The following is a 27,812-nucleotide window of genomic DNA, read 5'->3' on the forward strand; positions in this document are numbered from 1 at the left end:
CACTAAACCATAGCCCTCAGCACCACATCTACACAGCTTTTCTATCCCTCCAGGGATGGAGACTCCACCACGGCTCTGGGCAGCCTGCTCCAGGGCCTGACAATGCTTTGGGGGAAGAAATTGTTCCTCCTGTTCTACCTAAACCTCCTGAAGCACTTGAGGCTGTTTCCTCTTGTCTTGTTTTTTGTTCCTAGGGCCACACCTTGAGTGCTGTGTCCAGTTCTGGGCCCCTCAATTCAAGAGAGTTGTTGAGGTGTTGGAAGGTGTCCAGAGAAGGGCAATGAAGCTGGTGAAGGGCCTGGAGCACAGCCCTGTGAGGAGAGGCTGAGGGAGCTGGGGGTGTGCAGCCTGCAGAAGAAGAGGCTCAGGGGTGACCTCATTGCTGTCTATGACTACCTGAAGGGAGGCTGTAGCCAGGTGAGGTTGGGCTCTTCTGCCAGGCAAGCAGCAACAAAAGAAGGGGACACAGTCTCAAGTTGTGCCGGGGAGGTCTAGGCTGGATGTTAGGAGGAAGTTGTTGTCAGAGAGAGTGATTGGCATTGGAATGGGCTGCCCAGGGAGGTGGTGGAGTCACCATCCCTGGAGGTGTTGAAGCTAAGCCTGGATGAGGCACTTAGTGCCATGGTCTGGTTGATTGGACAGGGCTGGGTGCTAGGTTGGACTGCCTCATCCAGGCTTTTCTTGAACATCTCCAGGGACAGTGACTCCACCACCTCCCTGGGCAGCCCATTCCAATGCCAATCACTCCCTGTATAAAGAATTTCCTCCTAGCATCCCCACATCCAGCCTATACTTCCCCCGGCACAACTTGAGACTGTGTTCCCTCGTTCTATTGCTCCGGGCTCAGCCTGGGCCTCCCTGCTCTCTCCATCTCCCGGCACGCAGACCTGACACAGCCACCGGGCAAGCCCCTCTGAGACAGACACGCTAGACAGATCGAACAGCCCTCCCCATCCCCACCCCGGGACCCCCGTCCCTGCTGCCCGGAGGTTGAGGCAGTGCCGCAGTCCCGCTCCGTCAGAGGCGGCCGGGCACAGTGCACCTCCAGGGCTGTGTGGAGCGAGAGCGGCACCCGCAGGACACGACAACCGGCCCGCTTCTCGGGGAAAGGACGCACAATCAAACAAATATCTATCTTTCTAATCCCCGTTTTCTCCACCTCCGCTGCCCGGCGCCGAGTCGCCATGGCAACGACGCCCGGCAGCGGCTCTGCCCTGCACAAAGATGGCGGTGCCCTCACCTTCCCGTCACAAACATGGCGGCGGCGGCGCCCTCCCCTCCCGGAAGTGCCCTCCTCTTTCCCGCCGCAAAGATGGCGGCGGCGGCGGCCACGTCAGCGCCGCTCCGGCCCCCGGCCGAGGCAGCCATGGCGGCGCGGGGCGCGGACGCCGAGGCGCTCTTCGAGGCGCACACAGCGGCCGAGCTGCGGGAGGTGGAGCGGCGGCTGCGGGCCGGCATCGAGCAGAAGCGGGAGGAGCTGCGGCAGATGGTGGGCGAGCGGTACCGCGACCTGATCGAAGCGGCCGACACTATCGCCGAGATGCGGTTCAGCGCCGAGCGCCTCCTGGGTGCCGTGCGGGGCCTGCAGCGGGGCGGGACGGCCCGGCCTGGCCCCGCAGCGCCGGTGAGAGGGGCGAGGGGCAGCGGTGCGGCCGGGGGTGATCCCGGAGGCCGCTCTGATCCCCTCCTTCCTTCCCTCCAGGCTCGGCCGCCTGTTCAGGAAAGCTTCTACCGGGCGGCGGCGCAGCTGAAGCTGCTGCTGGACGTCCCCGAGAAGGTGTGGGGCGCCGTGGAAGCCGGCCGGTACCTGCCCGCCGCTCGCCTCCACCTGCTCGGTGGCTACCTGCGCCGGCAGCTGCAGCTCGACGTGCCCCGTGCCCGCAGCAGCCCCATCCTCGCCCGCTTCCCCATCCTGCTGCGGCAGGTGGCCGCCGCCAGCCACCTCAGGTGCGGCAGCCTGTGCCCGCGGTGGCCCTGCTGAGGAATGCTGGAGCAGGAGGAGGGTGGACGAACAAATTGCCAGGGAAGTGGTGGAGGTCAGGTTGGATGGAGGCTTGAGCAAGCTGAGTGAGTGGGAGATGGCACTGCCCGTGGCGAGGAGGTTGGGCTCGATGGTGTTTCACTTGCACTGTGTCCATCTCTGGAGCCCTCTGCGCAGGAGACACATTGACCTGTTGGAATGGATCCAGAGGGGGTCTCTAATGTGACCTGAGGGCTGGAACCTCTCTGCTTTGAGAACAGGCTGAGAGAGTTTAGGTCGTCTTCATCCTGGAGAAGGGAGGGCTCCGGGGAGACGTTATGATGGCCTTTCAGTACTTAGAGGAGCTGATAAGAAAGATGGGGACAGACTCCTTATCAGGGCCTGCTGTGGCAGGGCAAGGGGTGATGGTTAAACTAAAAGAGAGAGGTTTAGATTAGAGATAAGGAAGGCTTTTTTTACAGTGAGAGTGGTGAGATACTGGCCCAGGATGCAGAGGGAGGTGGTAGATACCGTTCTAGATCAGGCTGTTTGTGGCACTGAGCAACCTCTGCTAGTTGAAGATGTCCCTGCTGACTGCACGGGGGCTGGAACTGGGTGATCTTTGAAAGTCCCTTCTAACCCAAACCATTCTGAGAGCCTATGGCATGAGAAGCTGCTCTTGCAGCCAGTACTCTGTCTTGTGCCAGCTGCAAGGCAAGAGCACCTCACCTGGAACCATAACACTCAGATAGTGCCTGGGGAAAATAACATCCTTCCTCGGTGGGTTACCATGCAACCACACCTGAATAGCTTGGTCAAGTACCGACTGAGTGTCCACCTCATTCCCTTGCCAGATCCACCATCCTGCAGGAGAGCAAGTCCCTGCTGAAGAGCCAGACTGTGTCAGACCAGGCAGTGGCAGAAGCCCTGTGTGCCATCATGCTTCTGGAGGACAGCTCACCGCGCCAGGCCCTCGCTGACTTCCTTCTGGCCAGGAAGCTGGCCATCCAGCAGCTTCTCAACCAGCCACACCACGGTCAGTACCATGGGCTGCCTCCTTTCTAGAGTCAGGGTAACCCCCTTGGCTTCATTGTCTTCTTGCCCCACTGAGGAAGGGGCAAAATGGTCCCAGAGAGCTAATGCTGGTGGAGATGCAGCCACATCACTGCTGCTGCAGTGGCCATGAAAGTTAACAGTGCTTGAGGAAGGATGGAGTGAAAAACAGACCATGACAGGCTTATGCAACCTAGGTGGTCTGAAACCAGGGTAAGAGGAATGGAAGATCCTTAAATGTGAAGGGCAGAATGACCTCGGAGGTTGAAATAACCAGAAACAAGACACAGGAATTAAAAGCCATATCTAAAGATGGTAAAGGTCTGTCAACCTTTGTAGATAATGCATTGTTCTGGCTTCTGGATAGAAACCAGAGATAGATTTGGACACAGATCAAGCCACTGAGGTGTTCCTTCCATATTTGTGGTGATTTTAATATGAACTCCCAGATTTCTAGGAGGAAAATGTCAATGTAAATGTCTGCACATGAGTCCTTTGCTCTCTGGCCCTTCCCTGGAGCCAAAGGGCTACTGGCACCTCTGTGAAGGGGTTGCTTCAGCTAAAAGTGATTTCTCTGCAGGTGCAGGTATAAAAGCTCAGGTGTGTTCACTGATAGAGCTGCTGATCACCACCCTGTACCAGGCTCATGCTCTCTTCTACACCATGCCTGAAGGGATGCCACCAGATCCAGCCCTGCCCTGTGGCTTGCTCTTCTCTACTCTTGAGAGCACCACAGGCCAGCACCCAGCAGGTGAGTGCCCAGGCAGCCTCAATTTGTGGGCAGGTGTTATAAAGGGGACTAGTTGAAATCTGAGTTTGGGGTAAAATGCAATGAGACCGATTTAAAAGTTACTAAATAATGTATTAATCGACACAAAATAATTCCCCCAAACTTATTTACAACTCTCAGCACAAGTTCTTGGGTGTGGTTAGCAGAACTATTTCACAGAATGTCTCTGCACAATGGAATTGTGAAAGGTTTCAGAAAGTGTCTTGAACAGAGAGTCTGGCAGCTTCATTCGCCGCTTGTGAGGTTGATTAAAATCCATTAGCAACTCGAACAAAGAGTTAAGAATACTCACTAGGTCTAATGTCCGTGGCCCAAAACACAGGCAGGAAAATAGTCAACAGAAGTCCTGTGGCAAATTCCACGTGGGCTGCAAAGTGGAATCAGCTGCTGGCTGAGGTGGCTTGAGGCAACTGAGGCAACAGGCAGGTGAGCGGCAGGTGAGCAAGGGAGGAAGGAACCAGCATGCAAGCAACTTATTCCCCTCTTCACCCCCATTTATAGGGTGATGGCCGAGCCTAATGGTCTTATTGGCCACCCAATCACCTCTGGCAATCACTCAAGTAGACCCAAAAATGGAAGAACCCACAGGCTGTTGTCTTCCAAAAATGGGGGGGCATATGTGCCTTACACGCAACAGGGTTGTGGTCCCCATGAAACCCCTCTCAGGCAACCAGACTAAATGAGACTGTGTTGCCTGGGTTTCTTTGTTCTGTTTTCCCATCTCTGGCTGCAGTGCAGACAGGCAGGTAAATAAGACAGGACATGCTTGAGCCCATTTTATGTCCTTTAGGACTGTTCACCACAGCAGAAGGCTCCCTTTGTGTTGACTTTATCCCCTGCCTATGTGCTTCCAGGGAGAGGTGGGGTTCTGGAGGAGGAAGTGAAGCTGAGCAGCTGGTTCAAATACCTCCCAGAGTCGGTGGTGCAGTTCCAGCCAGCCCTGCGGACCCTGGCACACCCCATCAGCCAGGACCACCTCAGAGACACACTGCAGAAGTGGATTGCCATGTGAGTGTGACAGCATCCCCTTTGCAGAGCTCTTCCAGGCTCTCACAGCCTCTCTGCCAGGGCAGCAGCACAAAGCAAACCCAAGCTTGCTTGCTTCAGCCAGGCTCTACCTTCTGCTGGCTTCTTGCCCTGCATCCCCACTCCACAGCAGTTAAACAGCCAGAGGCAACACAACATATCCTGCCATAACCACCAGCAAATAAGCACAGAGTGAATGAGAAGAGAATCTCTTACCAGGCTCACATGGCTTTTGATCCAGCATCTCCTTTCTGTTTGCTGCCCTTCCCTGTACTGTGTGGGGGCAGCCAGAGCCCCTTTATAGAGTTGCCAGCCCCACCACATCCCACCATGCCTTGCCTGGCAGCCCAGCCCACCCCTTAACAGCCCTGTCAGCTGTGGACAAGTGATGGAGCCAGGTGGTCCCTGCCATCAGCTGCAGCTGCCCATGGGATATTTCCCCAGCCATGCTTCCACAGCTCCCACCTGCCCTGCCAGCTTTCCTAGGCCATTTCTGAGATGATGAGGTCCCAGCCTTGATACTTACCACAGCTCAGGGTTCCTGCCCAGTGGGCATGTGGCTTTCCCACCCATGATAGGATCCGGGATGCAGCCACCTCCCTGACCCTCCACCCTGCAGATGATTGTGCAGGCAGTGCCTCTTACTGGCAGGTTAAGTATTCCCCCATCTCAGTGTAGCCAGTGTTCTCCCCTGCCTTGCCTGGGGCTGTCTGAGCAGGCCAGACTGAAGCAGAACCTTGTCTTCAGGTGCAGCGATGACATCAGGGCTGGGGTCAGCAACCTGCTCGTCTATGTGAAGAGCATGAAAGGCCTGGCAGGGATTCGCGACGCGGTGTGGGAGCTGCTGTCGAGTGACTCCATGAGCCAGAACTGGGCTGCTGTGTGCCGGCGCCTTTTGGACAAGCCTGCTTCCTTCTGGGAGGACCTGCTGCAGCAGCTCTTCCTGGACAGGCTAGAGGTGGGTGCTCTGCTGCAGCAGTCCATGCCCCCTCTTGCTGTCTCAAACAGCCTACTGGTGCCTGCAGCACTAAGTGTCTAAGTGCTTGGTGGCAGGTGTCAAAAGGTGCTTATGGTTTTGGTTTTTTCTCTCTTGGTTCTGTTCCAGACTCTGACCAAAGAAGGGTTTGAATCCATCTCAAACAGCTCCAAACAGCTGCTCACCTTAGCCTTGCAGGAGCTGGAGGTCAAATCCAGCACCTCTTCCCTGAGCAAGCACATCCAGTTTGAGCACAACGTGGCTCTGTTCCTGTGGTCAGAGAGCTCCAGTGACCTCCCTCCCAACGCCGCTTGGGTCAGCGTGGCAAACCGCAGCCAGTTCGCCAAGAGTGGCCTGTCCATGAAGGCCCAGGCCCTCACGCCGTGTGTGCAGAGCTTCTGCTTGGCTCTGGACTCCAAGCTAAAGGCCAAGCTGGATGATCTCCTGTTCTACCTTCCCACAGCCTCCTCTGCCACCAAGGAGACTGCTGCTGTGGTGCAGTCGTGCTCTGCCTTCGACCGCTATGCCGACGCTGGCAGAGTGGAGGGGCTGCTCCGCGACCACTGCGTTGCCTGCATCCACCACGTCCTGGGCTGTGTGCGTGAAGAGCTCCAGAGTGCCCAGAGCCTCCTCGGGGAGCAGGGGGATGCTCCCAGTGATGCCAGACTCAATGCTGTCCTCTTCATGGCGAGGCTCTGCCAGTCGCTGACCGAGCTCTGCCCTCACCTGAAGCAGTGTATCCTGGGCCAGTCGGGCAGCGCGGAGATGGCGCTGAAGGAAACTCGCTCCGCCAAGAAGCTGGGGAAGGGGAAAGCCCAGGAGGTGACCCCTGTGCAGGCCAAGTGGCAGGGAGTGAAGGCAGAGCTCCAGCAGCAGAGCCTGTTTGCTTACCAGATCTGGAGCTCAGCTGTTACCAAAGTAAGGAGCTGTTTTTTCTCACCACAGCTGCTTCCTCTGTGGGTTTCACTCCTTTCCCTGCGGTCAGCGCTGCTGCTCCTCTGTTGCTGGCTGATAAGGGCTCACCCTGCTGCTGCCACTCTGCTCAGTCAGCCTGTGGGGACAGGAGGCAGCAGCAGCTCAGAGGTGGCATCCAGTGCAATGGACTTCAGAAGATGGAGTTGCTCTGACTGGAAGAGGCTCCAGGGAGACTTTGTTGGGGCCTTTCAGTACTTACAGGGGCTGAGAAGAAAGATGGGAACAGACTTCTTAGCAGGGCCTGTAGTGACAGGACAAGGGGCAATGGTTGGAAACTAAGAAAGGGGAGATTTAGTCTACAGAGAAGGAAGAATTTTACTTTGAGGGTGGTGAGACCCTGGCCCACGTTGCCCAGAGAGATGGTGGAAGCCACATCCTTGGAACCATTCCAGGTTAGACTGGACTGGGTTGAGCAGACTGCTGTAGTTGCAGATGTCCGTGCTGACTGCAGGACTGTTGGAGAGATGACCCTTAAAGGACCCTCCCAACCCACACCATTCTATGATTCCATAAATATTTACTCTAGGAGTAGGGGCATGCAGGAGGTTGGTCTCATTGCAGGCAGGAGCAGACTACTCACCCCAATAGTTTTCCCGTACAGCTGTCTGTGACTGTTGCTTTTGTGTTTTGCACTCTAGGGTCTGGTTCAGTGCTTTGCCCACACTTTGCTGCTCGACACAGCTGGCTCTGTCTTGGCCACAGCCACCAACTGGGATGAAATTGAAATCCAGGAGGAGGCAGAATCTGGAAGCAGTGTAACCTCAAAGATCCGGCTGCCTGTGCAGGTACCAGAGGTGTCCTTTGGGTAAACCCAGAGCAGCAGTCTGCTGGGAGGACAAATGCTCTGGTTTCCAAAACCATCTGTCAGATGGTGCTGACCAGCTGTGGAGTTTGCTTGGTGTTACAAGCAGAGGGCAAACACTCTGCAGTGCTCTTTATTTGCTCTTTGAGATGCTTGCCTCTGAAGGACAGAGGTCAGAGGAAGGAAATTAGATAGTTGCTGCAGTATATTCAAATGAGTAAGATTGGCCCAGATCCTGTAAAACTGAGCCAAAGAAAGACTTTGGGTTTGTATACAGAGCCCCCTCGGGAGAGAGCTTGCAGCTTTCTGTAGGCATTGGGGTGGTGTAGAAATGACACAGGAGGAAATTGCATGGAGAAACTGGAGAAGAGTTCTCTGCACAGCACAGGAGGGGCTGCACAGGGTAACAGCTTTTGTAGTGAACCTACTCAGGTGAATTTTGTTGATTTTTTTCCCCTTTTTTTTAAAGAAAAAAAGCAGCTGGATGAGAGCTCTGGAGAGTTGGGAGGCCCAGGAGAAGAAGGAGGGGGTAAATAGCAAGCCTAGGTAGCAAGCAGTCAGAGGAGGGTTGGTGGTGGCAGAAGAGGCACAACAAGCAGTTCTGTCCTGCCTATACTCAGGTGACCTAACACCTCCTGTAAAGTTCTCCTGGGACTTTGAGGATTGCTGATCACAGGATGTTAGGGTTTGGAAGGGACCCAAGGAAATCATCCAGTCCATGCCCCCTGCCAGAGCAGGACCATACAATCTAGCACAGATCACAGAGGAACACATCCAGACAGGCCTTGAAAGGCTCCAGAGGAGACTCCACGACCTCCCTGGAGAGCCTGTTCCAGTGCTCTGGGACCCTTACAGTAAAGAAGTTCCCCCTTGTGTTGAGGCAGAACCTCTTTTGCTGCAACTTACACCCATTGCTCCTTGTCCTATCCCAGGGAGCAGTGAGCAGAGCCTGCCCCCCCTATCCTGGCCAGCCCTCAGATGTTTATAAACATTGATTAAATCCCCTCTCAGTCTTCTCCAGACTAAAAAGCCCCAGGTCCCTGTTGCTGTTCTGTCAGTAAACAAACCCCCACTGAGATACCTGAGCCATGCTGCCAGGGCAGATGGGTCTCAGTAGCACAGGTTTGTGGTTCCTGAGGAAGTAGGAAGCTCACATGAGGAGAACTGAAGTGATGAACTTAACAGAGCCTACAGACCACATGAAGATAACACAATCTCCTTAAACAGCCATCCTGGTACGTCCAGTACCTGCTCTTCAGCCTGTGCCAAGAGGTGAACAGGGTCGGTGGTCACACTCTTCCCAAGGTCACCTTGCAGGAGTTGCTGAGGACCTGCATGGCAGAAGTGCTCACTGCCTATGAGAAGCTTGTGGAAGAGAAGCAGGAGAAGGTATGTGAGTAGGCTCAGCCCTTGCTACAGCTGGTGTGGGACAGGAGGGTTGCTGGGTTCCTGCCCCTCAGAACAGAAGACATCTGCCTGTGGTTGCTGGGATGGGTGGGTACCTTCTTCCCCTTGCTGGGATGGGTGGGTACCTTCTTCCCCTGCCTCCCCCCAAAAGCAAGGCAAAATGGAATCAGGCACCAGACTGCATGCTCAGAACAGTGCACTTAAGTTGGGTGTTTCTCGGTGCTGGTGTTTTAAATGTCTCCCCTGAAGCAGTTCCTCTGATAAGCCTCTCAGTGTGCACAGAGCCATGTCCTGACTATCCTGTTCACAGAGAGCAGGCAGCTTCCCCATGACCCAGAACAGAGCTCTGCAGTTGCTCTATGATCTGCGGTACCTCAGCATCATCCTGACGGCGAAGAGTGAGGACACCAAGAGCAGCAGGATCAGGCATGACGCCAGGTGTGTGCAGTTCTGAGGTTCAGATACCAGCAGGAGCTTGAGGGGCTCTGAAGTGGTTTAAAGCAGGAGGCTTCCTGGTCGGTATGAACTTGCCTGCAGGAGTGGTGGTGCCTTTGGGCCTCATGGCAGAAGGACAGTACCAACTCCTAAGCTCTGACATCTTCATCCAAGCTTAAGATCACCCTCAAAATAGAGGGGTGGGATTCTGTGGCTGAGATCTGAGGCAGCAGGCTGGTGCTCTCTGCTTGCATGTGCAGCAGGGACAGCATTTGAGGATGGCCCTGCAGAGAACAGTTAAGCTTCCACTCAGGAGTTAAAACCTTGTGGATCCTCCAGTCTTGAACTGAGGCATCTGTCTCTGAGATATACCACAAGGAGAAGGTTCCTCCACAGCAGCAGCAGGTGATGTAGGCTGTTAAGAGCTGTAAATCCTTCAGGCTGCTGCTGCTGTTCTAAGCAATTCGTGTTTTGCTCAGCCACCACCAGGGTTATTTCAGAAGGATCTTCAGTGAAACCACCCTGGTGGCATCAAAAGCCATTGCTGGGATGTAACCCTTGATGGGACTCCTCCACTCTACTTTAGGACTGAGAAGGTGACAGACTTCCTGGAGGGACACATTGACCCATTTGACTTGGATGTTTTCACTCCACACTTGAACAGCAACCTCAACCGCCTGGTCCAGCGGACCTCTGTAAGTCAAAGAAGGGATGGATTGGGAAGCACATTTTGAGGGCCAGCTGGGATGGGCTTAGAGACTGCTTAAAGCCTAAAGATAACTACTGGCACCTCCTTGGGAATGGGAAGAGTATTTAATGCCAGCTGCAGATAAGAGGAGCTTGCTGAGCTGGCTGCACAGCACATAATCGTACGTGGAGGTGGCTGAACTTTATCTAATAGGATTCGCTGGAGCCTGTGCAATGCTAATTGGGTTAAGTGGTGCTGAAACAGGCCTGCAACTCAAGTGGTCATAATGAGCAGTGCCAATTAGAGCAAGAGTTGGAGAGGGGAGATGCTTCACAGTCATACTGAAAAGCAGTCCCAGCAGTGTGTTCTGTGCCCTCAAAACCAAACAGCTCCTTTGTGCCTTCCAGGTTCTCTTTGGCTTGCTGACTGGGACGGAGAACCAGTACACAAGCCGGAGCGGTGCTCCGAGTTCCCAGGAGCTCCACAACATCTTGCCATTAGCCTCCAGCCAGATCAGGTGAGGTGCTCAGCCCTTCTGTGTGTCCTGGTGTCTCTTTGGGAAGCAAGTCTGGAATTGCTGCTTCCCTGTGACCAGCCATGATTCTTCCTTCCATCTCCTAAGATTCGGACTTCTTCCACTGAGCATGTCAAGTTCACGGAGGAGCAAGTCTGCTACCAGAAGCACAGAAGGAGTTCAGGTTGGTACAACAGAGCTGTAGGAACTTCTTGCCAGTGCCCATTCTCTCACCAACGCTAGGACTTGCAGGGAAAGAAGGAAGTAGCCAAAGAGTGAATATTTAACCTGATTTTTATTGTGTGTAAAATGAGAGAACCATTACGGCAACACAGCACAAGATGGTTGGGATTTCCCCTGGACCCTCAAATAAAACCCCCCAACCCTTGCTAGTCCTTGTATTTTGGGACCCACTGCTCTGTGGTAAAACACAGGCAACAACCACCATGAAAATGCAGAGAGGACTTACACAGGTGAGGCGTTCTGAGGTCAATGCATAACAGACAGTTCACATGAAGATGGCTGCAAGAGACGCTGAAGGACACAAGCTAATTGTCTGAACTCCTTTGCAGTGCGATGCTGACCCCTAACACCCGAGGAGGCCTGGCTTGGGTATTTAAGCCTGTGTGAGCGAGTGTCTTGCTTCTCTTGCAAAGGCTCTGTGTTGTCCTGTTGGAGTTTTAGCAGTAGACAACTACTGTGTTGCTACTTTCCCCCCAGTTTAAAACGTCTACTTAGATGGAGAGCTAAGGAATACCTCACTGCTACAGGATGTGGTCATTAGCAATTGATTTCCTTTAGCTCTTATTAACCCAATAATCCATCTGTGGTGATGTCTTTTCAAGTGGGAGAGAAGAGTAAAGGTCTGATTGTATCAGAGCAGAGAGTTTACCCTGCAGCTCTTGTTCTCCCATTATTCAGAAGCTTTGAGGACCAGATGTAGCGTAAGGGTTGTTTAACAGCCCAAAGCTTCCCAGTGAAGGTATTCCTTACCTCATGCACCTCAGCTGCACTTGAGTGTGGAAGTGGTGTGGTGGCCCATGTGTGTTCTGTGCTCGCCACAGTCCTCAGGATCCCTGACAGATGCTTGCTTCCCCTTTCATGCTAAAAGTTCTGGAGAGGTTCAAGTCCATAATTACTCCAGAACAACCCCCTGCAAGGGCTGCAACTGTACTTCTACTGTGCTATTATCCCTTTGCTCTCCAAACAATAGCCTGCAGCTCCAAATGCTTTGGGGTATTTTTGAGCATTGAATGACATCAGAAAAGCCTCCATAGCAAGGCACTGTGCTTCTGCCCCTGGGACCTGCCTCTGCCTGTCACTGACCCCAGGAGTGACACTGCTTGGGTGGTGGTTCAGGCTCGAGTTGCCTGAAAGAGCTGTTCTGCTGTAGCCTACACTTCCTTGCAGCTGCTCTAGATGGGGTATGGTGTAAGCTGCAAGGTCCTGAGGCGTCTGCTTTTACACACTAACAGGTTCCACCTCCTGCACTCACAAGAGCAGAAGAGGAGGCAGCACGCCCTGGCTCTCTGTTCAGGCAGCTTGTCACCGAGGAGGAAGACACAGCCACACCTTCCCTCTTCAAGCTGGGATGGCTTTCGGGCATGACCAAGTAATGCAATAAAGAAGTTTGTCTGCATACTCATCCTCACCAAGACTGCTCTCTCCTCTTAGTGGGGGAGTGCTGACACCTCTCCTGGTGCTGTCAGATGAGGGCTACTTCTCCCTCCTTGGCCCGGGTCCAGTCAGTCCTCTCCATCTGGCAGCTGGAGCAGAGGTAGAGCTGTTCTTTCACCTCCTATTCCTTAAGTTATTAACCTTAAAGTCAAATTCAAGAAAAGCAACCAAGGACACCCTACATGCTAACAGAAAACACTTCACAGCTAGAAGTGGGCCCTGGAGCAAGGTAAAGGCTCCTATCTCCTTCAAAAGCCCCTTTCCACTTTTCTCCACTGGCACCATGAACCTGCTGTTGGTGAACCCAGCAGGCACCTGCCATAAATGCTGTAACTGTCTGAGCTTTCTTGTTTTTTTCCTTTCACATTTTCTTTTCAGCACTGCAACAATAAAGATCAAATGAGACCAAGGTCCTGGCACACCAAGCTGGGTGAAAAGGTCACAGCTGGGGCAATCATAAGGGAATCCAATACCAACACCTAATTCTTAACTGTCTATTAACTCTAAATGCTCCAAAAATTTATGTTGCCAAAGAAATTTTTTACTAGTTTATTGAAATTAAAAAAAAAAAAGACTTATAAAACTGAAGAGGAAGATTTCAAAGAGAACTTTACATAAAGCAACAACTTGCTAAACAAACAGATTAGGCAGTCAATTGGAACTGGACAAGTTTGCAATCCTATAAACACAGATGTGGATTCCTCAAGTCTCCTCTTGACCAACACATTTCATAACCACACCTCCCCCAAAAAAAAGAATCCTATAAAAATTGCTTCAAAGCCCCTTTTTGCATTGCAATAGTGCAGCAAAACCACAAGTAAACAATTTCCTGTTAACCTGTTATTTCAAATATAGACTTACAAGGCAACAGGCTTTCTGTGCAATTCAATTTAACAAACTTCAGGGTTGGTTTCTTTTTTATGTTGAAATATGAAATCTACAGAGCTGTCCCTTCACAGAAGGTGGGGATCTGGTGGTCCATCATGTGGGGAGCCTCCCCCGGCTCTGTAAGCTGTGGAAGTGTGCTTCCTTCAGGATCTGGTTAATGTAGAAATAAGGCCCCTGGCTCAGCGCTGACTGCTCGTGGAAGGACTGTGAGGAGACGGGACTGGATCCAGCTGCCATGGGGTTCAGGCTGCTCTCTGCGCCGTTCACTCGGTCCGGGCTGTGGACGCTGCTGCTCGTGCTGCTGCTGCTGTCGCTGCTGGAGGACTGAGACAGAGAGAAGGTCACAGCAAAATCACACTGTTTTCTCTGCTGGCCTCCATCAAACTTCTCAAGTAAGCAAACCAACTTTACAGTATGTCCCTCCCTCCCTCCCAGATTTGCAGGCTCACGTTCAGCCTGATGGACTAATGGAAATCCACCGAGTGCTTTTTTGGCAGCATTCAGAGCTTCCACTATTGGCAGCGCACAGAAAGCGGCACAGAGCTGAAGGGATGAGCCAGCCTTCACCTAGAGGGTTGCTGACCTCCAGGACACTGGATTTCAACCTTTCAGCCCCACCAGATCTGCCCCCATGACCCACATTAGCACTAGTGAAGTTTGCTGAGTTCATCTGAGAACTGGAAAATAAAGAAGATGGCTGCTGAGCTGCAGGTGTCAGTGAGGGCAGGCAGAGCAGAGGGAAGGTTCATTGCTGCTCTCCTAGCAGACTAAGTTTTAGTTAAGCACCATGCAAAGCATTGTCCTACAAGTCAGACTTTCCAAAATGAGATCTGAAGCATCCAAAGCACCAGGCTGTTAAAAATCAAAGGCAACAGAATACCCATTTTAAGTCTTTGGGCATCTCGACACACACTGAGCTACTTTTCTCCCAGTTCAGTACTGGGCTGGCAATGTGAACTGGTAGTTTTCCATCATTTAGTTGACACAACAGTGAAAATGTGACAGGCATCCAAGACTTCCACATGCAGAAAAGCAACCTCCTGGTTTAGCCTGCAGAGAGGACAGGGCTCATTTGCCAGCCTTTTAAGATAAACACATTTCATGTTCATGGCTGAAGAGCATTAACCATCCTTTTCAGTGTTTCAATGACATAAAATTTCACCTTACACCATTTTAAGGGCTGCTAATGAAAGGTTCCATTAGTTACAGCTGAAATACTTCATGTGATCTGCCATGGAGGACAACGCTGCAAGGATTTAGGTGCTTAAGAATCAGAGAATGGCCACCTTGCCACCCTGCAAGAAGTAAATTCACAGAAGCAGCCGGTGTAAGTGACAGCAGCTAAAAAAAACATCCCACGTTTCAGGTATTAAACTAAAACTGTAGAAGTCAAAGCTTGGTGGCCACAGTACAGAAAAAGAAATGCAAAGAAGCCCCCAACAGTTTCACAGCAGCACATTTAGGAGGCCTCACTTTAGAGTAAATGTGAAGGGTGGTGCAAACTGCACCCAACAGATCTGTCAGCAAGCAGCGAGACAGGCCCAGGACAGCACTGTGTGACTGTTTGAGGTGAGCCACACCTCGGTGCTGACTGGAAACCCCACAGCACTGGCTCCACAACCAGTCATGGTAATTCATATCAACGTCCCTGTTTTGCTAAGCACCAGAAATGCTTCAGTTCTGTCATAGTAGAGCAAGCAAGATAACAGCCCTGAGGCTGCACTGTGCTGGCATGTTAGGTTCAGCTCGGGAGAAGAAAACAACTGCGTGAAGTCACTCTTCAGGAAGCAGCAGATGAGCTACACAAGCAATGAGCTCCTCTTGCTAAAGCCACTACCCTCTAGAGAGGGAGACAACACCAGGGCAAAGAGGAGCCCGCAATGGTGCTTGCAAGGCCATTTGATTTCGCAGAGAAGCATAAATATTGTTAATGCTGAACAAGTTGCAGCAGCCTTGGAGAGAAACCCACCGCACAGGACACTTTGTTTCCTTTTAGTCTGCGTTCCTTACTGTTTTTCGTTACAGCCACCTTCTGAAAATCAAGGTAAAAATCAAAATGAGAAACTTAGGATTACTTACTGCTGAAGTTTCACAACTCAAGAAACATTTTAGAACAGTTAGTATGGATTATTTGCTCTGTGTTTAGGTGGTTTTTGAAACCGGGCTAGTGTCCTGGGACGTGCTTCCTACACCTAAGGCTGTTGGCAGAGCTGGTTTGTCAGACCCTCTTTATTTCCATTTCTCTAATGCAAAGATTCACTAGCACATGAAGCCCATTTATTGCCCAAATCACATCAAAGACCTACCATTTCCCCAGGCTGTGGTGCACATTCTGTTAGGCATTTGGACTACAATTAGACAAAAAAAGAATCCTTAAAGTCATCATGTCAGCAACGGCAGGCATCTACACAATGAAACAGCTTTAAGCAAGAGAAGGCAAGGAGCCCAAGGAGTTTATGAGCACTCTAAGTATCAAAAGGGCAGCTTCCAGGTTTAGCTGACTCATCACCCTGAGTAGCTACAGAAGTTTTAAATCATTTCCAAACAAGTGTCCACTTAGCTGTATTCACCTGCTGATCTCTGACATAGCATCTAACGCTGGGACAGGCTCCCCAGGGAGGTGGTTCAATCACCACCATCCCCAGAGGTGTTTAAAAGACAGAGATGTGGTGCTGATGGACGTGGTTTAGCACCAGATTTAGTCCAACCAAGATGATGGTTGGACTTGGTCTAAACCAAAATTATTCTATGATCTGAATCATAGGAACTTAAACAGCCATCCAGATCGTGCAGCTTATAAAATCTTTCCAAGGGAGTTGAATTCTGGTCCAGCTGGAATTTAAGACCAGCCCTCACTCAACAGTGTAACTCTACAGTGGCAGACCTGCAATGCCAGACAGGAGCTTTGAGAGAAGCTGCTGCTGCTGACATGCATCAGCAATCTCCACTGGTCAAACTGTAGCTGTTTCTGAGCTCTGGGGAATCCTCTCGTCGCTCTGAACAATAAAGAGGAACCACAAGAAATGTGGTTTTACAGAAGTTATTCAGGAAGGAAGAGAGTTAGCCAGAACACTACAGGCTCTCTTCCTTCCCAGGGAAAATCAGAGCAAAGGGCTTTTTACTGGTGATTCCCCAGGCTGCAGAGCACAACGGTGCATTCTCCTAGTTCCTGGCTCCTCAGGAGAGATAGGATGACTCTGCCTGACTGGACTCACAGGCCAGCAATGCCAGAAGAGCAAGAAGGGCTTTCACTGAATTTAGAAACAAATACCAGGGAAAACACCACAGCAATCTCTTGGTCAGTGGAAGGCAGGCTGAACAGGGAGTGAAATGCAGAGGCAAACACTCTGCTTCGGTCATGTTCAGCTTTTGCTGTAGTTCTAGTCCAGTGCCTTCACCACAGGCCTGTTCATGGGCTGAATTACAATGTGTGGGCACAGCAGGAACTGCACATCCCTACAGCAGTGCTGACAGGGATTGAGGACAATCTCAGTTTCTCTCCTGTTGGGTCAGTCAGACTCAACTGAGCCTACTTTGAATGAAAGGATAAGTCATTGGGAGAAAACTGTGATGTCCTTGTACATCAAATCCAGCTCAGGTGAGCAGTGGGATTTACAGTGAGTGAATGAAAGATAACATCAAATCACAGCCCATGTTTGAACTCACAGTAGGAAAAAGATCTCCATGTTACCTACATTGGTGTCTGAAGAGTACCAGGAAAAATCTGAAAGATTCTGACAAAGGCCAAGCCCAGTTTTAGTAATGTGAATGCCTGATTTTCATACTGAGGTTACATTCTCAAGGAAACTACCCTCTGTAAGACTGAACAGTCAACTTTCCAGTGAAGGATGGCAAAAAGAAGCAGTGCTTCAGCTAAAATGTCACAAAAAGCAGGTGTATGGCCTCGAATGAAAAGCAATCCTCAAGTACTCACTGAAGTTACAAATGCACCTACACATTCTTGCTCTCCTAGTTCACTATCCTAAAGCCAGTGAGGATTTCTAATGGGTTGGCTTTGCAAACAGCAAAGCTTCAGGAAACGAAACAAAAGTACTACAAATGGCCAAGAGTTGCAAAGTGACATCAATCGGAAGCACTTGTGCACTATAAGCACAAGAATTTCTCCACTTAGCACAGGAAGTCCTTCAAGAAACATGCCAATAACACTGATTTAATCTCACAGCTTGCATTTCTGGGCATGCTCAGTTCAGTGATTACAAAAAACCAAGTGAAAAACAACCAAACCAAAACAATCCAGCTCTATTCATCAGCAGACTTCTTTTTTTTTTCCCTTCAGAAAGGGAACAGTGATTTTTGTGTCCAGCAGGCACATTCCTCCACTTCAGCGTCAGCAGCAAGAGATCCTCCTTGCCTGCACATCAGGGTTTAATGTGTTACAAACATAGTTTGACAGCACGAGTGCATGCATGAAGCAGGAGCCTTGATGTTAGCCTCAGTGAGTGAGCTCTGCAGGCAGTTCAGGCCCGTGCTGTTCACTCACAGGCAGCTCAAACAAAACACAGGCAGAGTTAAAGTCATCAGCCACCTCCTGTGGCTGCTACATGACTATTTCCATCTCTACATTTTAGTGGCTTTGCCCAAACGCCAAGTGTTTATACAACAAGCAAAAGTGCTTCTGCCACTCACCATTAAGGTTTCTCCTGATATTCTTAATTTCATTACTCTCACTTCAAGCCCTTGTTCCACACTAAATTCTTCCTCCTCCTGCCACAAAGCTCGTTTAGCCATTAACTACCCTACAGAGGGAGAGGTGTTTAACCTGTTGGACAAGTGATTCAGGGTCAGATGCACGCAACTATTTATGGTTCTACCCGTTATACCCGAGAAGCAAACAACTTCATCCCAGCAAGTCTGACTCCTAGCACAACAGCAGTGCAGGAACCATGAACAATTCTCATCTCAGCAAATTCCTTTGTGATAAACATCATGGTTGTCTAAGACTTTCCAATGTCACTGACTATCCACCAGCTACTTGTGAAGTGTAGAGGTTAGAAAAGTCTCCCTCTCAAAATGGATGGTAGGACAGAGTTTTGTAGCATTATACATGTAAATAGACATCAGACCGTTGCTACATGACAGAAGAGATATTGCTCACAGACACAGAGTGCAAAGTATAGTTAATGGTTGACCATAACTCAGTAATTTACAGTTATTCACTGCAGTCGCCCTTCAGAGTGAGAGGCTGTACTAAAGCAAATCAGGGTATTTCAAAACCCTTAAAAAGAAATCCACTTCTGTACCTTTCAGGGATACAAACCTGGCAAGAGCTGCTACTCTGCAGGCTCTTTCCCATGAACATTTTACAGCAGAACCACACTGCTAGTTAGAAAATGTAGAAAGTGACTTTTCAGATGAGTCATACAGGCAACAGTTCAGGAAATCTGGCAGCAGATTGGAAATCAGTAGGTTTTAAACCAAGAGGCCTCCTAGACAACAGACTGCACCCTCCCAGAACACCTGTCATGGGAGTGAGGAGAGGATAAGAGAGTTTATCCCACCTCCAGCATCAGATTTAGAAAAACAGAAGCAGAAACCAAATAGTTTTGAGTTTAATTGTTTTAGCCATGATTGAGTCCTGTTTCACCTGCCAAGCTCTAGCAGAACATTTCAAAACATCAGATAAGCAAAACATTAGATAATGCAGCAGGCATTCTGTGTATCACATCACTTGGAGCTGGAATGCTTTTTGACTTTCTACCACAAATAATCACATTACTAAAAGCAAAGCTGGAAGAGTAGATGGCCTGACAAAGCGACACAGGCACTTGTAACTGACTCCAGTCACCTCTATGATCCTGGAGAGGTTACCACTCATTTCAGGCAGCAAAGGCTTTTCTTGTGTCTTCACTTGGGTACGACACACCAGTACATGAAATGCATTAACAGAAATATTCAGGCCACAGATAACTGGATTCAGTGGAAAACATGTTGATTTCCAAACCATATGCTCCAGATTTCAAGTACAGAGCAGTCAAGCCTCATGAGCTCAGACACACAGCAAAAAAAAAAGTGTTGTCATGAACTACTCCTTCAAGAACAACTTCACAGAAAAAATATTCCAACTGTTATTTAAATACAGCATGAAAAGAGATCCAATGTGCCTGAGAAGGCTCTCACCTCAGTGTCCCAGGAGTCCTGAAGGACAGCATTCCTAGTGTTACGTTTTGTTTGGGGAACGTGACTGTCATCTTCCCCTCCATTCCGTCTCCGCTTTCTGAAGGAAGTTCAGGGGGGGGAAAAAAGAGAAGACAAATGTTATACGCCTTCTGTTTTGTTCTAAAGGCAAAAAAAGTCAGGAAAACTCAATAAATTAACAAAGCCTCTAAATCTCTGATGTGCCGTGGGCTTTCACACTCTCTTTTCAGCTGTGCCCTACAGAATCAAGAGCAAACGATCACGTTTCTCACCAAGCAGCCAGGCTGATGTGTTTGTACCAGTTTAAGGAACGTGGGCTCAGGCCTGGTGTTAAAACCAGCGCTGAGCATCTTTCTAAATAAACTTGTTTGACAATTCTCAGCCTTCCAACTGCTCTCAGTACTCAGGCACGTCTAAAAATAAGCCTGGGACTTTGAATGACGCCTGACAGGCTGAGAAAAGCAGCCAGGAAGAGCAGCAGTGACCACACTTGCAATAAATACCCAATTAGGCTCATCTTGCTTACATGAGTCTGCACTTCGCGCCTACAAGGACTTTCTTTAGTCTCTCTGCTCTGACAGCATTTGAAGTCAAGTCACATTCCTGAGCAGCACTGTTTTCCACGTGGAAAAGATGTTCCCTCATCAAAGAAGACAAATCCTTCCCCATTTCTGATGTATTTGGCATCTTTATTTGACATCAAAGCTGCTTCACAGCAGCTGATCAACAGCAACAACCCAGAATTCCTGTGAACCAGCTTCTCTCAGTGTCTGCAGAACTTTATTACTAATGCACTAATTAACACCAAATGCTAAAATACAAACTCCACAGGCCAACCAGCACCTCAGCAGGCTGAATGCTATCCAAAATATCAGATGGAGCTGGTTTGGTGCCTAAAACTTAATATGTATTTCAATGAGTCAAAACAGAGTCAAGTGTGGTATTTATAACTCAATCTTTCCCTGCGAACAAGCTTCTGCAGCAGACTCAGCTTGGTCCCCGCCTACAAACCAGGAGCTGCCTCCTCACTCGACCACCCCTGGGATCTCCACAGCGCTATCAACGACAGTGCAAGGCCATCACAGTCCATCGTCTCCTCCCTATCCTAGGGCCACTCTTCTCAGAAGAGACATTCCCCACCTCGCTCCACATCTGCGTCGCCTTTGGATCCCTCCTTTTCCTAATGACTGCAGTGCACTTAAGTAAACTCAGCACTAAAGCCTGTCCTGCGCCTCACAACTCCGGGCACACACAGCCCAGTTCCTACACACTTGACGTTCCCCCCTATCTCACTCCCAATTCTGGTCTTCTACCTAGATAGAACCTACCTCGTCCCCTTCCCCACCAAGCCAAGAAGCATTCCTCCGGCACACCACAAGCCTCGCCACATCCTCTTCGTTCTCTACGGCCGTTTGATCTCACAAATGCTCTCCGGCTCCACCTCTAGCCGCACTCCCAGCTCCATTTTAAACCCCTCCAGAGATCAAGGGATCGCTCCCCCCTTTCCCCTCCCTTCTACACCTCACAGCTCCCGCCTGTTCCTCACGGCACTGGGGCACAGTAAGCCACCACGCTCACCCCCTTCTCCTTCCCGTCAACTCACATCCCCCGCTCACACACACACTTCCAAGTCCGAAATCTCCTCCCCAAGATGTCCCCAGAGGCCGAGCCCTTAGCCCTCAGCGCAGGTGTCCTCCCCCCCCAACCGCCGCCTCCTCTCGGGCCGCGACCCCTCCCCCACAGCGCCTCGAGTCCCACCTCTGTCTGGAGCCCCGCTCGCTCGGCAGCGGCTGCCGGCAGCTCATGGCGAGCTGATCTCTCGGCCGTTGGGCAAAGCGAGGGGAGCGGCTGCGGCGCGGCGCGGCGCGGCGCAGCGCAGCACAGCACGGCACGGCGCGGCCCGGCGGGACGCCACCCGCCACCCGCCGCCCACCGCCCAGGAGCAGCGGCCCCGCTCGGCTCCCGCCGCCGCTTCCGGCGCCTCCGCCCTCTGCGCCTGCGCGGCGGCCGCCTCGCGCCGGGAACGCCCCCGTGCGTCACAGCGCGCGCCGGGGCGGCAGGGTGCGCACGCGTGCTGCGCGCGGGCAGGGCCCCGACGGGCCCAGCCCGGGGGTGGCTGCGGCGGTGCCTGACGGAAAAGCGCCCCGGGAGGGCGGTGCCATGGCCGCGGCGCCATGGCCGCGGCGCCGCCGGGCCAGGAGCTGTGTCCGCACTGCCGCAGGCCCTTCAAGCGGCTTCGCAGCCACCTCCCGTACTGCAAGGCCGCGCCGAGACCAGCCCCTGCCAGCGCGCCGGGACCGAGGTCGAGCCCAGGCCTAGCCCGAGGCCCGGCCGCCACCAAAGCCCCGGGGTCAAGTTCAGGCCTAGGCCAAGGCACCGGACCGGGAGCCGCCGCCGGGCCGGGGGCAGGTAGCGGGCCGCGGGTAGGAGCGGCCGGTAAGAGCAGCAGGCTGCCCAGTGCGGCCCCCAAGAAAGCGGCTGCGGCAGGATGCGCGGAGCCGGCGGCGTCCCGGGAGGGTAAGGAAGCCGCCGCCGAGCAGGGCGGAGCGCTCAGCCCCGGGCTTCGCAGCCAGCCCGACGGGCGCCGCGCAGAGCAGGAGGTGGAGCCCGCGGTGCAGGACGTAGCCCAGTCACTTGATTTGCTCCCTGAGGAGGTGAAAGATCTACCCGAAAAACTGAGTAACGGAGTGAAAATAGTAATAGAGAAGCACCGCGCCAGGGTGGTCAGGGAGAAGAGCGGCTCCGGGAGCGGGGGCGCTCCCGCAAGAGGCCACAGCTCCCGCGGCTCGCCGGTGGAAAGGCCGGGTCCAGGCGGTGCTGGCAAAGCACAGCCCGGCTTGCAAGAGGGAATAGCTGTTGGAGAAACCCCAAACACAGCGACACGTGGCCTTGGCGCTGCGGAGAACGCCTCTGCGAGCTCAAAGGGAGGAAAGGGCAGTAGCTTAAAGACAACAGAAGCACCCATGCTGCGAGCCCCCCCTGAAGCTGACTGCAGAAGTAACCCGAGTGACCTCGTTCGGCAGGAGGCAATAGACAAAACCATGACAGAAGAGAAGCAGATGTATGTAGAAGCTGGTGTGGAATATAAAGCCTCTCTTTCTGCTTTGCATACCAAGAACCTCCATCTGTCAGTGATAGAAGGTTTCAGAGGTCACAGGGAAGGGGCATCCAAAAATTGCCTAACCAGCATACAAAAGCTTCCTGAGAGCAAGCAGCAGATGGCTGCCGTTCCCCAGCCCATCCTGAATGCGAGGAGGGACACCGAGCTGGCGCTGCACCAGTTCTTGTGCCACACCTCCAAAAGCCAGCCCATCTGTCCATCCCAGGCCTCTGGCAGGAGCACACCAGCAGGTGCTGTGGGCTTGGAGTGGTTTCCAGACTTACACCCTAATTATCATAGACTGAGCTTTATTCCAGGGAAGGATTTCCAAGAAGGCATTGGGATCACAACAAAACCACCAACCAACGGTTTCTCGGAGAGACAGCAAGGTAATGTGAGAAACAAAAGTCTCTGCTGCTGAGATTTACTGCTTTGTCAGGCTCATTTAGCCACTGAATAGCAGAGGAGGGGTAGGAAGTGCTGGGCTTGTCCAGAAAGGGATCCAGGAATGATCCAAGGAGGTTAACTGCTCTCCCCTCCGGGCTGCAAAGCCAATGCTTTGTTTTTATTTAGGTTTGAGTCAGGCTCTGGCATGTTTGGGCTGGTGGAGCCAACTCACTCTGTGGTGGAGATGATTCGTTCTTCCTTTCCAAGCAGCCAGTCCCAAGCCCAGGTGGCTTGCAGCCAAGTCTGATTTCAGCTGTGTGCTCTCTACCCAGCACAGGGAGCTCAAGCACCATGAATGTTGTCCTCGTTTTCCTACCTTTGACCACTCTGGCTTCTCATCACACAGGTCCCCTCTCAGAACGGCGTCTGATGGACGTGAGGCTGGGGGAGCTTCCCATGTGGTTGGCCACCTGTGACTTTTCCCTTCAGGGGCTGCTTGGAGGAGTGCAGAAAGGTGAGACTGAATTCCTGGCTCTCAGGGCAGGATTGTTCCACTCAGCTGATTTACTTACTGCAGCCTGGTCCAAGTGACCAGTCTGGATCTTTATAGAGAAGTAAATCATAGTATCACAATTGTTCTGCTTGAAAGAGACCTTTTAAGGTCAAGTCCAACCATTAGCCCAGCACTGCCAGGTCACCACTAAACCATGGCCCTCAGCACCACATCTACACAGCCTTTCAATCCCTTCAGTTGTGGGGACTGCACTGCTGCCCTGGGGCAGCCTGTTCCAGAGCCTGACAATCTTTTGGGGGAAGAAATTGTTCCTAATGCCCAACATAAACCTTCCCTGGCACAAGTCTGTTTGCTCTTGTCCTGGCACTTATTTCTTGGGAGAAGAACCACCTGGCTCCAGCCTCCTTTCAGGGAGTTGCAGAGAGCCAGAAGATCTCCCCTCAGCCTCCTCCAGGCCGAACACCCCCAGATCCCTCAGCTCCTCCTCACAAGACTTGTGCCCTAGACCCTTCACCAGCTTTTTTGCCCTTCTTTAAGCAAAAAGACACAACAGTCCCAACCACGTGTGGAAAGTTAGATGGAAGCCAATGAACTCTTCAAACCTGCACATGATTTGACCTTTGATTTCTGTTCCAACAGCCTGGAGCAGCTATTATGACAAATACATCAACGTGAAGAGGGGTGGACCAGCAGGGATCTCCATGCTGCTGGCTGGATACTGCCTCCTCAGCTATGGCTGGAACTATCAGTACATCAGTAAGATTTTCTTCTTAGTGTCCATCTTATTTCAGGCAGTTCCCCCTTCTGCAGCAGGCAGAAAGCTTTATTTGCCATTCACATCAATTCAATTGCTGAAATGAGTCAGATACTTGACAAGACTAATCTTAGAGCTCAAAAAGCAGCATTCTGACATGGCCAAGGCAGGCAGAGGAATTTAGCTAATCAAGGTGGTGTTAACAGTTGCTAATTCACCAGCATCTCCCTGGAGAGCACCAAGAAGAGTCAGAAGCACTTTTAAATCTTGCCCAAAGCAGAGGGAAGAGCTTCTCCAACACCCCACACCCATTCCCTGGGTTTACTCCTACCTGACAAGGGTTTACTGGTGGTTGTGTAGTTTTCCCTGCACAACTTGCCCTTCTGCAGCTCCACAGCACAGAGGAGGCTGCAGTCATTCTGCTGCTCCTCACAGCTGGGCAGAGCACACCCATGAAAGCCCCAAGCACAACAGCATGCTGACACTGCTGGGTTTGCTCTCTCTCTCTAGGGACTCATCGCTGGCGGAAGTACCACTGAGGAGGCTGGAACAGAAGATTGGCCTGGGAGCCATCAGAAGTACTCAGAACAACTGTCCATATGGGGACTCAAACCAGCAGAGGCCAAATTATCATCAGAGACAGTTTTTTTAATCATTGGGGAGTCTGCTTTTTGGTGACCCTCTTGCAGACAGAGAAGTGACAGTGACAGCCTGCAGTCACTGCACTGTGCTTCAGGCAGCCTTTAAGTACTGAGTGTTAGAGCTGCCCTTCAGGGGTTGGTATGCAGTAGAGCTCCTGTAGTCCACAGAAGCCCAAATATGGGACACCAGACACAGAAGCCCAAATATTTGGGACACCAGACACAGGGCAACATGGCCTAAGAGAAGCTGACATGTAATTGGAGTGTTTGACAGCAGGTGGGTTCCAACAGGGTGGGCATCAGCCAGAAGAATCCCTTCAAGTTGGCAGAGTTGTGCCCATCTTTACTTATCCCACTCCACAGCAAGACAGAAGGTAGCCCCTGCAGAACCCTTCCACTGACAGCCCCCAGCCCCTGTCAGCACAGCACTGGTAGGACTGGCCAGGCTCTGAGGGAGCACCTTGGTGAAGGCACTAAAGCAGCATTCGGACTGCAGCGCCCTAGTTCTGGAGAAGGAAAATCCATTGGATTAGCTGCTGTGCCCAAAGGGCAAACCAATGTAACATCAGACAAACCAGGACAGTTAGGAGAGAGCTAGTTGTAGCCTGCCATCAGCAGACATGTCTGGAAAAGGGTTGGTCATGCTACAGGCATGAAGGGTGAAATAACATGCCAAATAAAAAACCCAACTTGATCCCTTAATGGAAAACAATTCTGTGTCAGAGGTGTTTCACCAGAATCTCCTCCTCTTAGCAGCAATAAAGCAGCCTTGGTGAATTTTCCTTTCCCTCTTGGCTACTGTCTGCTCTGAGATACGGTGTTTCTTGCCCCCTTCCCACACCCTCATCTGCCCAGGACTCACCACTAAGCTGCTCTTGCAGCCCTTCGAATAGTGACGGTGCCCCAGTCCAGTTGTGCAGGAGGAAGCAAAGGTGGAAAGACCAATTTTAGTTGGGTTGGGGGAGCTGTAGTTTCCCTGCTGCTTGTGCAGAAAGCTGTGAGAGGCTGTGCAAAAGCCAACTGGCTTTTCTAGTCCCACAAGTGCCCTAGTAGCAGTCTCACTGGCTCCATGCTGCTTTTTGGTCTGCTCTTTCCATGGTCCATGCAAGAGTGCTCAAGTCATTTCCCTAGCAGTATTTCCAGCTGAGTCTTCCCACGCTGGTGCAGTGACCTTTCTGACTGCACTGGGGGAACAGGGAGAGGCAGGCATCAGTTTTGTGCTGGATCAACTCAGGGCCATGTTAGCACACGTTCATTTTCACATCGTGCCCCAGCAACTGGGTTAATAAAGCCTCGTTCCAGCACAGCTCCCACGCGTGAGCACCATCCCAAGAGCTCCACCTGCCACTAACCTGTGTCCCAGAAAGGACAAGGGAGACTTGCTGCTCTCTAGGGCTGTTCACTGCATTCCAAATGTCTTTTACCACCAGAATACCTTTTTTTCGCCATGCAGTCAGATTATTTCAACCCCATGCAGCCTCCTTCTGCAGTAGTTCACACTCCAGCTGCCAAAGGGGGCAGGGTCCAGGACCCAGAAACAGCCCAGAGGGAAGATAAAACATCCAGAGTCGAGGAAGCTGTTTTGAGAGCACTGTGGAAGTCCCTGTGCCACATGTTGCCCCTTGCCATAGCACTTTACCCTCACTACAGGGCAAGACCATTGCTCCCAGCCCTCCCATTCTCACCTTGAAGCAGGTTCTGTGGGCCTAGGGAGCATCTACCAGTGTCACACAGGTGTGCTGCCAAGTGCTGGGTAGCACTGTTGACTGGTGGAGGGGTTTCTATGGGTGGCACATCCTTGCATCTGTTCTCTGCAGCAGCCAAGTCCAGCTGTACCAGCCCCCAGGGACAGCCAGCTCTCTAGGGGGCCATGGAGCAGGAGCTGGCAGCTGCTGTCCCACAAGAGCCAAGGCAGAAATAAGAGCTGTGAGGCAGGGGCAGTTGATGCATCACCCTGATAGGCAGAGCACAGAGCAAAAGTTGCTTCAGCTCAAGAAAATGGCACAAGACCTTCCCTGCATCATCTTGGATGAAACCCTTGAGGCTGGAGAGGAGCAGAGGGGCCAGGGAAGTAATGCTGGGACACAGCAGGCAGCCCCCCCAGCATCCCCCACCCCCAGCACCCACAGCCTTTCAGGGCTCTCCTGGGGCTGAAGCAGCAGATGCAGGGAACTCCACTGAGAGCAGGGCTGTCCTCTGCCCACTCACTCAATCCTGTGGTCACCAGCCACATTGGACTCAGACAAGGACCCAAATCACCCTTATGAAGACAAGAGACATGGCCACTTCTGCAGCCTGCCCCACAGGGATTTCATAGGATCATAGGATGCTAGGGGATGGAAGGGACCCAAAGAGATCATCAAGTCCAACCCCCCTGCCAGAGCAGGACAATGCTATCTAACACAGACCACAGAGGAACACATCCAGACAGGCCTTGAAAGGCTCCAGAGAAGGAAACTCCACAACCACCTTGGGGATCCTGTGCCAGTGCTCTGGGACCCTTACAGCAAAGTTCCCCCTTGTGTTGAGGCAGAACCTCTTTTGCTGCAACTTACACCCATTGCTCCTTGTTCTATCACAGGGAACAGTGAGCAGACCCTGTCCCCCCTCCTGGCCAGCCTTCAGATAAACATTTATCAAATCCCCTCCAGGTCTTCTTTTCTCCAGACTAAGCAGCCCCAGGTCCCTCAGCCTCTCCTCATAAGCCATGCCCTCCAGTCCCCTAATCATCCTCCTAGCCCTCCGCTGGACCCTCTCCAGCAGATCCTAAACTGGGGAGCCCAAAACTGAACACAGTATTCAAGATGAGGTCTCAGCAGGGCAGAGCAGAGGGAGAGGAGAACCTCCCTTGATCTGCTGGACACACTCCTCTTAATACACCCCAGGATCCCATTGGCCTTCTTGGCCACAAGGGCACATTGCTGTGCCATGGGTAACTTGTTAGCCACCAGGACCCCCAGGTCCCTCTCCACAGGGCTGCTCTCCAGCAGATCACCTCCCAGCCTGTACTGGTGGAGTTTGTTACTCCTCCCCTGCAGCCTCATTCTCCTTCAACTCTTCAGGATCTTT

At 51.9% G+C, this 27,812-nt stretch overlaps 4 protein-coding genes and 2 long non-coding RNA genes across 16 annotated transcripts in view; 3 read left to right on the top strand and 3 right to left on the bottom strand.

Moving 5' to 3' along the window:
• The window catches only part of RPL38 (ribosomal protein L38), a 187,550-nt gene that overhangs the window by 13,170 nt on the left and 146,568 nt on the right, over positions 1-27,812 (top strand). The gene's annotated exons all lie outside the window — the stretch shown is intronic.
• On the bottom strand, positions 1,109-5,163 carry LOC135179194 (uncharacterized). 2 transcript variants are annotated; one of them, XR_010303948.1, is made up of 3 exons: positions 5,046-5,163; positions 4,096-4,213; positions 1,109-2,325 (listed from the first exon to the last, which is right to left on the bottom strand). It is a non-coding gene; the product is annotated as an uncharacterized LOC135179194 (long non-coding RNA). The 2 variants fall into 2 exon arrangements; XR_010303949.1 differs by having other exon boundaries at positions 1,109-2,171; positions 5,046-5,160.
• Positions 1,312-12,265, top strand: COG1 (component of oligomeric golgi complex 1). Of its 5 annotated transcripts, none has more exons than XM_064150665.1 (14): positions 1,312-1,947; positions 2,815-2,996; positions 3,594-3,764; positions 4,658-4,811; positions 5,577-5,787; positions 5,935-6,723; positions 7,419-7,565; positions 8,810-8,971; positions 9,300-9,427; positions 10,011-10,119; positions 10,520-10,629; positions 10,735-10,810; positions 11,199-11,252; positions 12,102-12,265. In XM_064150665.1, the coding sequence occupies exons 1-13, from the start codon at positions 1,313-1,315 to the stop codon at positions 11,214-11,216; spliced, it is 2,892 nt and encodes a 963-aa protein (XP_064006735.1). In that variant the 5' UTR covers position 1,312; the 3' UTR covers positions 11,217-11,252; positions 12,102-12,265. The 5 variants fall into 5 exon arrangements, with proteins under 5 accessions (XP_064006735.1, XP_064006736.1, XP_064006733.1 ...); XM_064150666.1 differs by having other exon boundaries at positions 11,199-11,238; XM_064150663.1 differs by lacking the exon at positions 11,199-11,252 and having other exon boundaries at positions 1,312-1,624; positions 1,703-1,947.
• VCF1 (VCP nuclear cofactor family member 1) lies at positions 10,903-21,351 on the bottom strand. 6 transcript variants are annotated; one of them, XM_064150670.1, is made up of 5 exons: positions 21,264-21,351; positions 21,106-21,191; positions 19,330-19,426; positions 15,161-15,223; positions 10,903-13,515 (listed from the first exon to the last, which is right to left on the bottom strand). In XM_064150670.1, the coding sequence occupies exons 2-5, from the start codon at positions 21,150-21,152 to the stop codon at positions 13,285-13,287; spliced, it is 438 nt and encodes a 145-aa protein (XP_064006740.1). In that variant the 5' UTR covers positions 21,153-21,191; positions 21,264-21,351; the 3' UTR covers positions 10,903-13,284. The 6 variants fall into 6 exon arrangements, with proteins under 6 accessions (XP_064006740.1, XP_064006742.1, XP_064006739.1 ...); XM_064150672.1 differs by lacking the exon at positions 15,161-15,223 and adding an exon at positions 15,498-15,539; XM_064150669.1 differs by lacking the exons at positions 21,106-21,191; positions 21,264-21,351 and adding an exon at positions 20,676-20,784.
• MTNAP1 (mitochondrial nucleoid associated protein 1) lies at positions 21,422-25,530 on the top strand. The gene is made up of 4 exons (XM_064150667.1): positions 21,422-22,836; positions 23,241-23,348; positions 23,988-24,104; positions 24,613-25,530. The coding sequence occupies exons 1-4, from the start codon at positions 21,522-21,524 to the stop codon at positions 24,639-24,641; spliced, it is 1,569 nt and encodes a 522-aa protein (XP_064006737.1). The 5' UTR covers positions 21,422-21,521; the 3' UTR covers positions 24,642-25,530.
• Positions 24,973-26,691, bottom strand: LOC135179195 (uncharacterized). Its single transcript, XR_010303950.1, has 2 exons — positions 26,429-26,691; positions 24,973-25,927 (listed from the first exon to the last, which is right to left on the bottom strand). It is a non-coding gene; the product is annotated as an uncharacterized LOC135179195 (long non-coding RNA).

This window comes from Pogoniulus pusillus, chromosome 11, assembly GCF_015220805.1.
Source record: "Pogoniulus pusillus isolate bPogPus1 chromosome 11, bPogPus1.pri, whole genome shotgun sequence".
In the NCBI taxonomy this organism is placed as follows: domain Eukaryota; kingdom Metazoa; phylum Chordata; class Aves; order Piciformes; family Lybiidae; genus Pogoniulus; species Pogoniulus pusillus.

Excerpts from the sequence above, each read along its gene's own strand:
- MTNAP1 (XM_064150667.1), top strand. The coding sequence starts at position 21,522 with ATGGCCGCGGCGCCGCCGGGCCAGGAGCTGTGTCCGCACTGCCGCAGG. Across the intron at positions 22,837-23,240 it reads TTTCTCGGAGAGACAGCAAG|GTCCCCTCTCAGAACGGCGT; the intron begins GTAATGTGAGAA and ends CTCATCACACAG. Across the intron at positions 24,105-24,612 it reads CTGGAACTATCAGTACATCA|GGACTCATCGCTGGCGGAAG; the intron begins GTAAGATTTTCT and ends CTCTCTCTCTAG.
- COG1 (XM_064150661.1), top strand. The coding sequence starts at position 1,313 with ATGGCGGCGGCGGCGGCCACGTCAGCGCCGCTCCGGCCCCCGGCCGAG. Across the intron at positions 2,997-3,593 it reads TCTCAACCAGCCACACCACG|GTGCAGGTATAAAAGCTCAG; the intron begins GTCAGTACCATG and ends ATTTCTCTGCAG. Across the intron at positions 7,566-8,809 it reads AGATCCGGCTGCCTGTGCAG|CCATCCTGGTACGTCCAGTA; the intron begins GTACCAGAGGTG and ends CTCCTTAAACAG.
- VCF1 (XM_064150669.1), bottom strand. The coding sequence starts at position 20,737 with ATGTGGCGAGGCTTGTGGTGTGCCGGAGGAATGCTTCTTGGCTTGGTG. Across the intron at positions 19,427-20,675 it reads TTGGTGGGGAAGGGGACGAG|AAAGCGGAGACGGAATGGAG; the intron begins GTAGGTTCTATC and ends AACTTCCTTCAG. Across the intron at positions 13,516-15,160 it reads GAAACAAAGTGTCCTGTGCG|TCCTCCAGCAGCGACAGCAG; the intron begins GTGGGTTTCTCT and ends TCTCTGTCTCAG.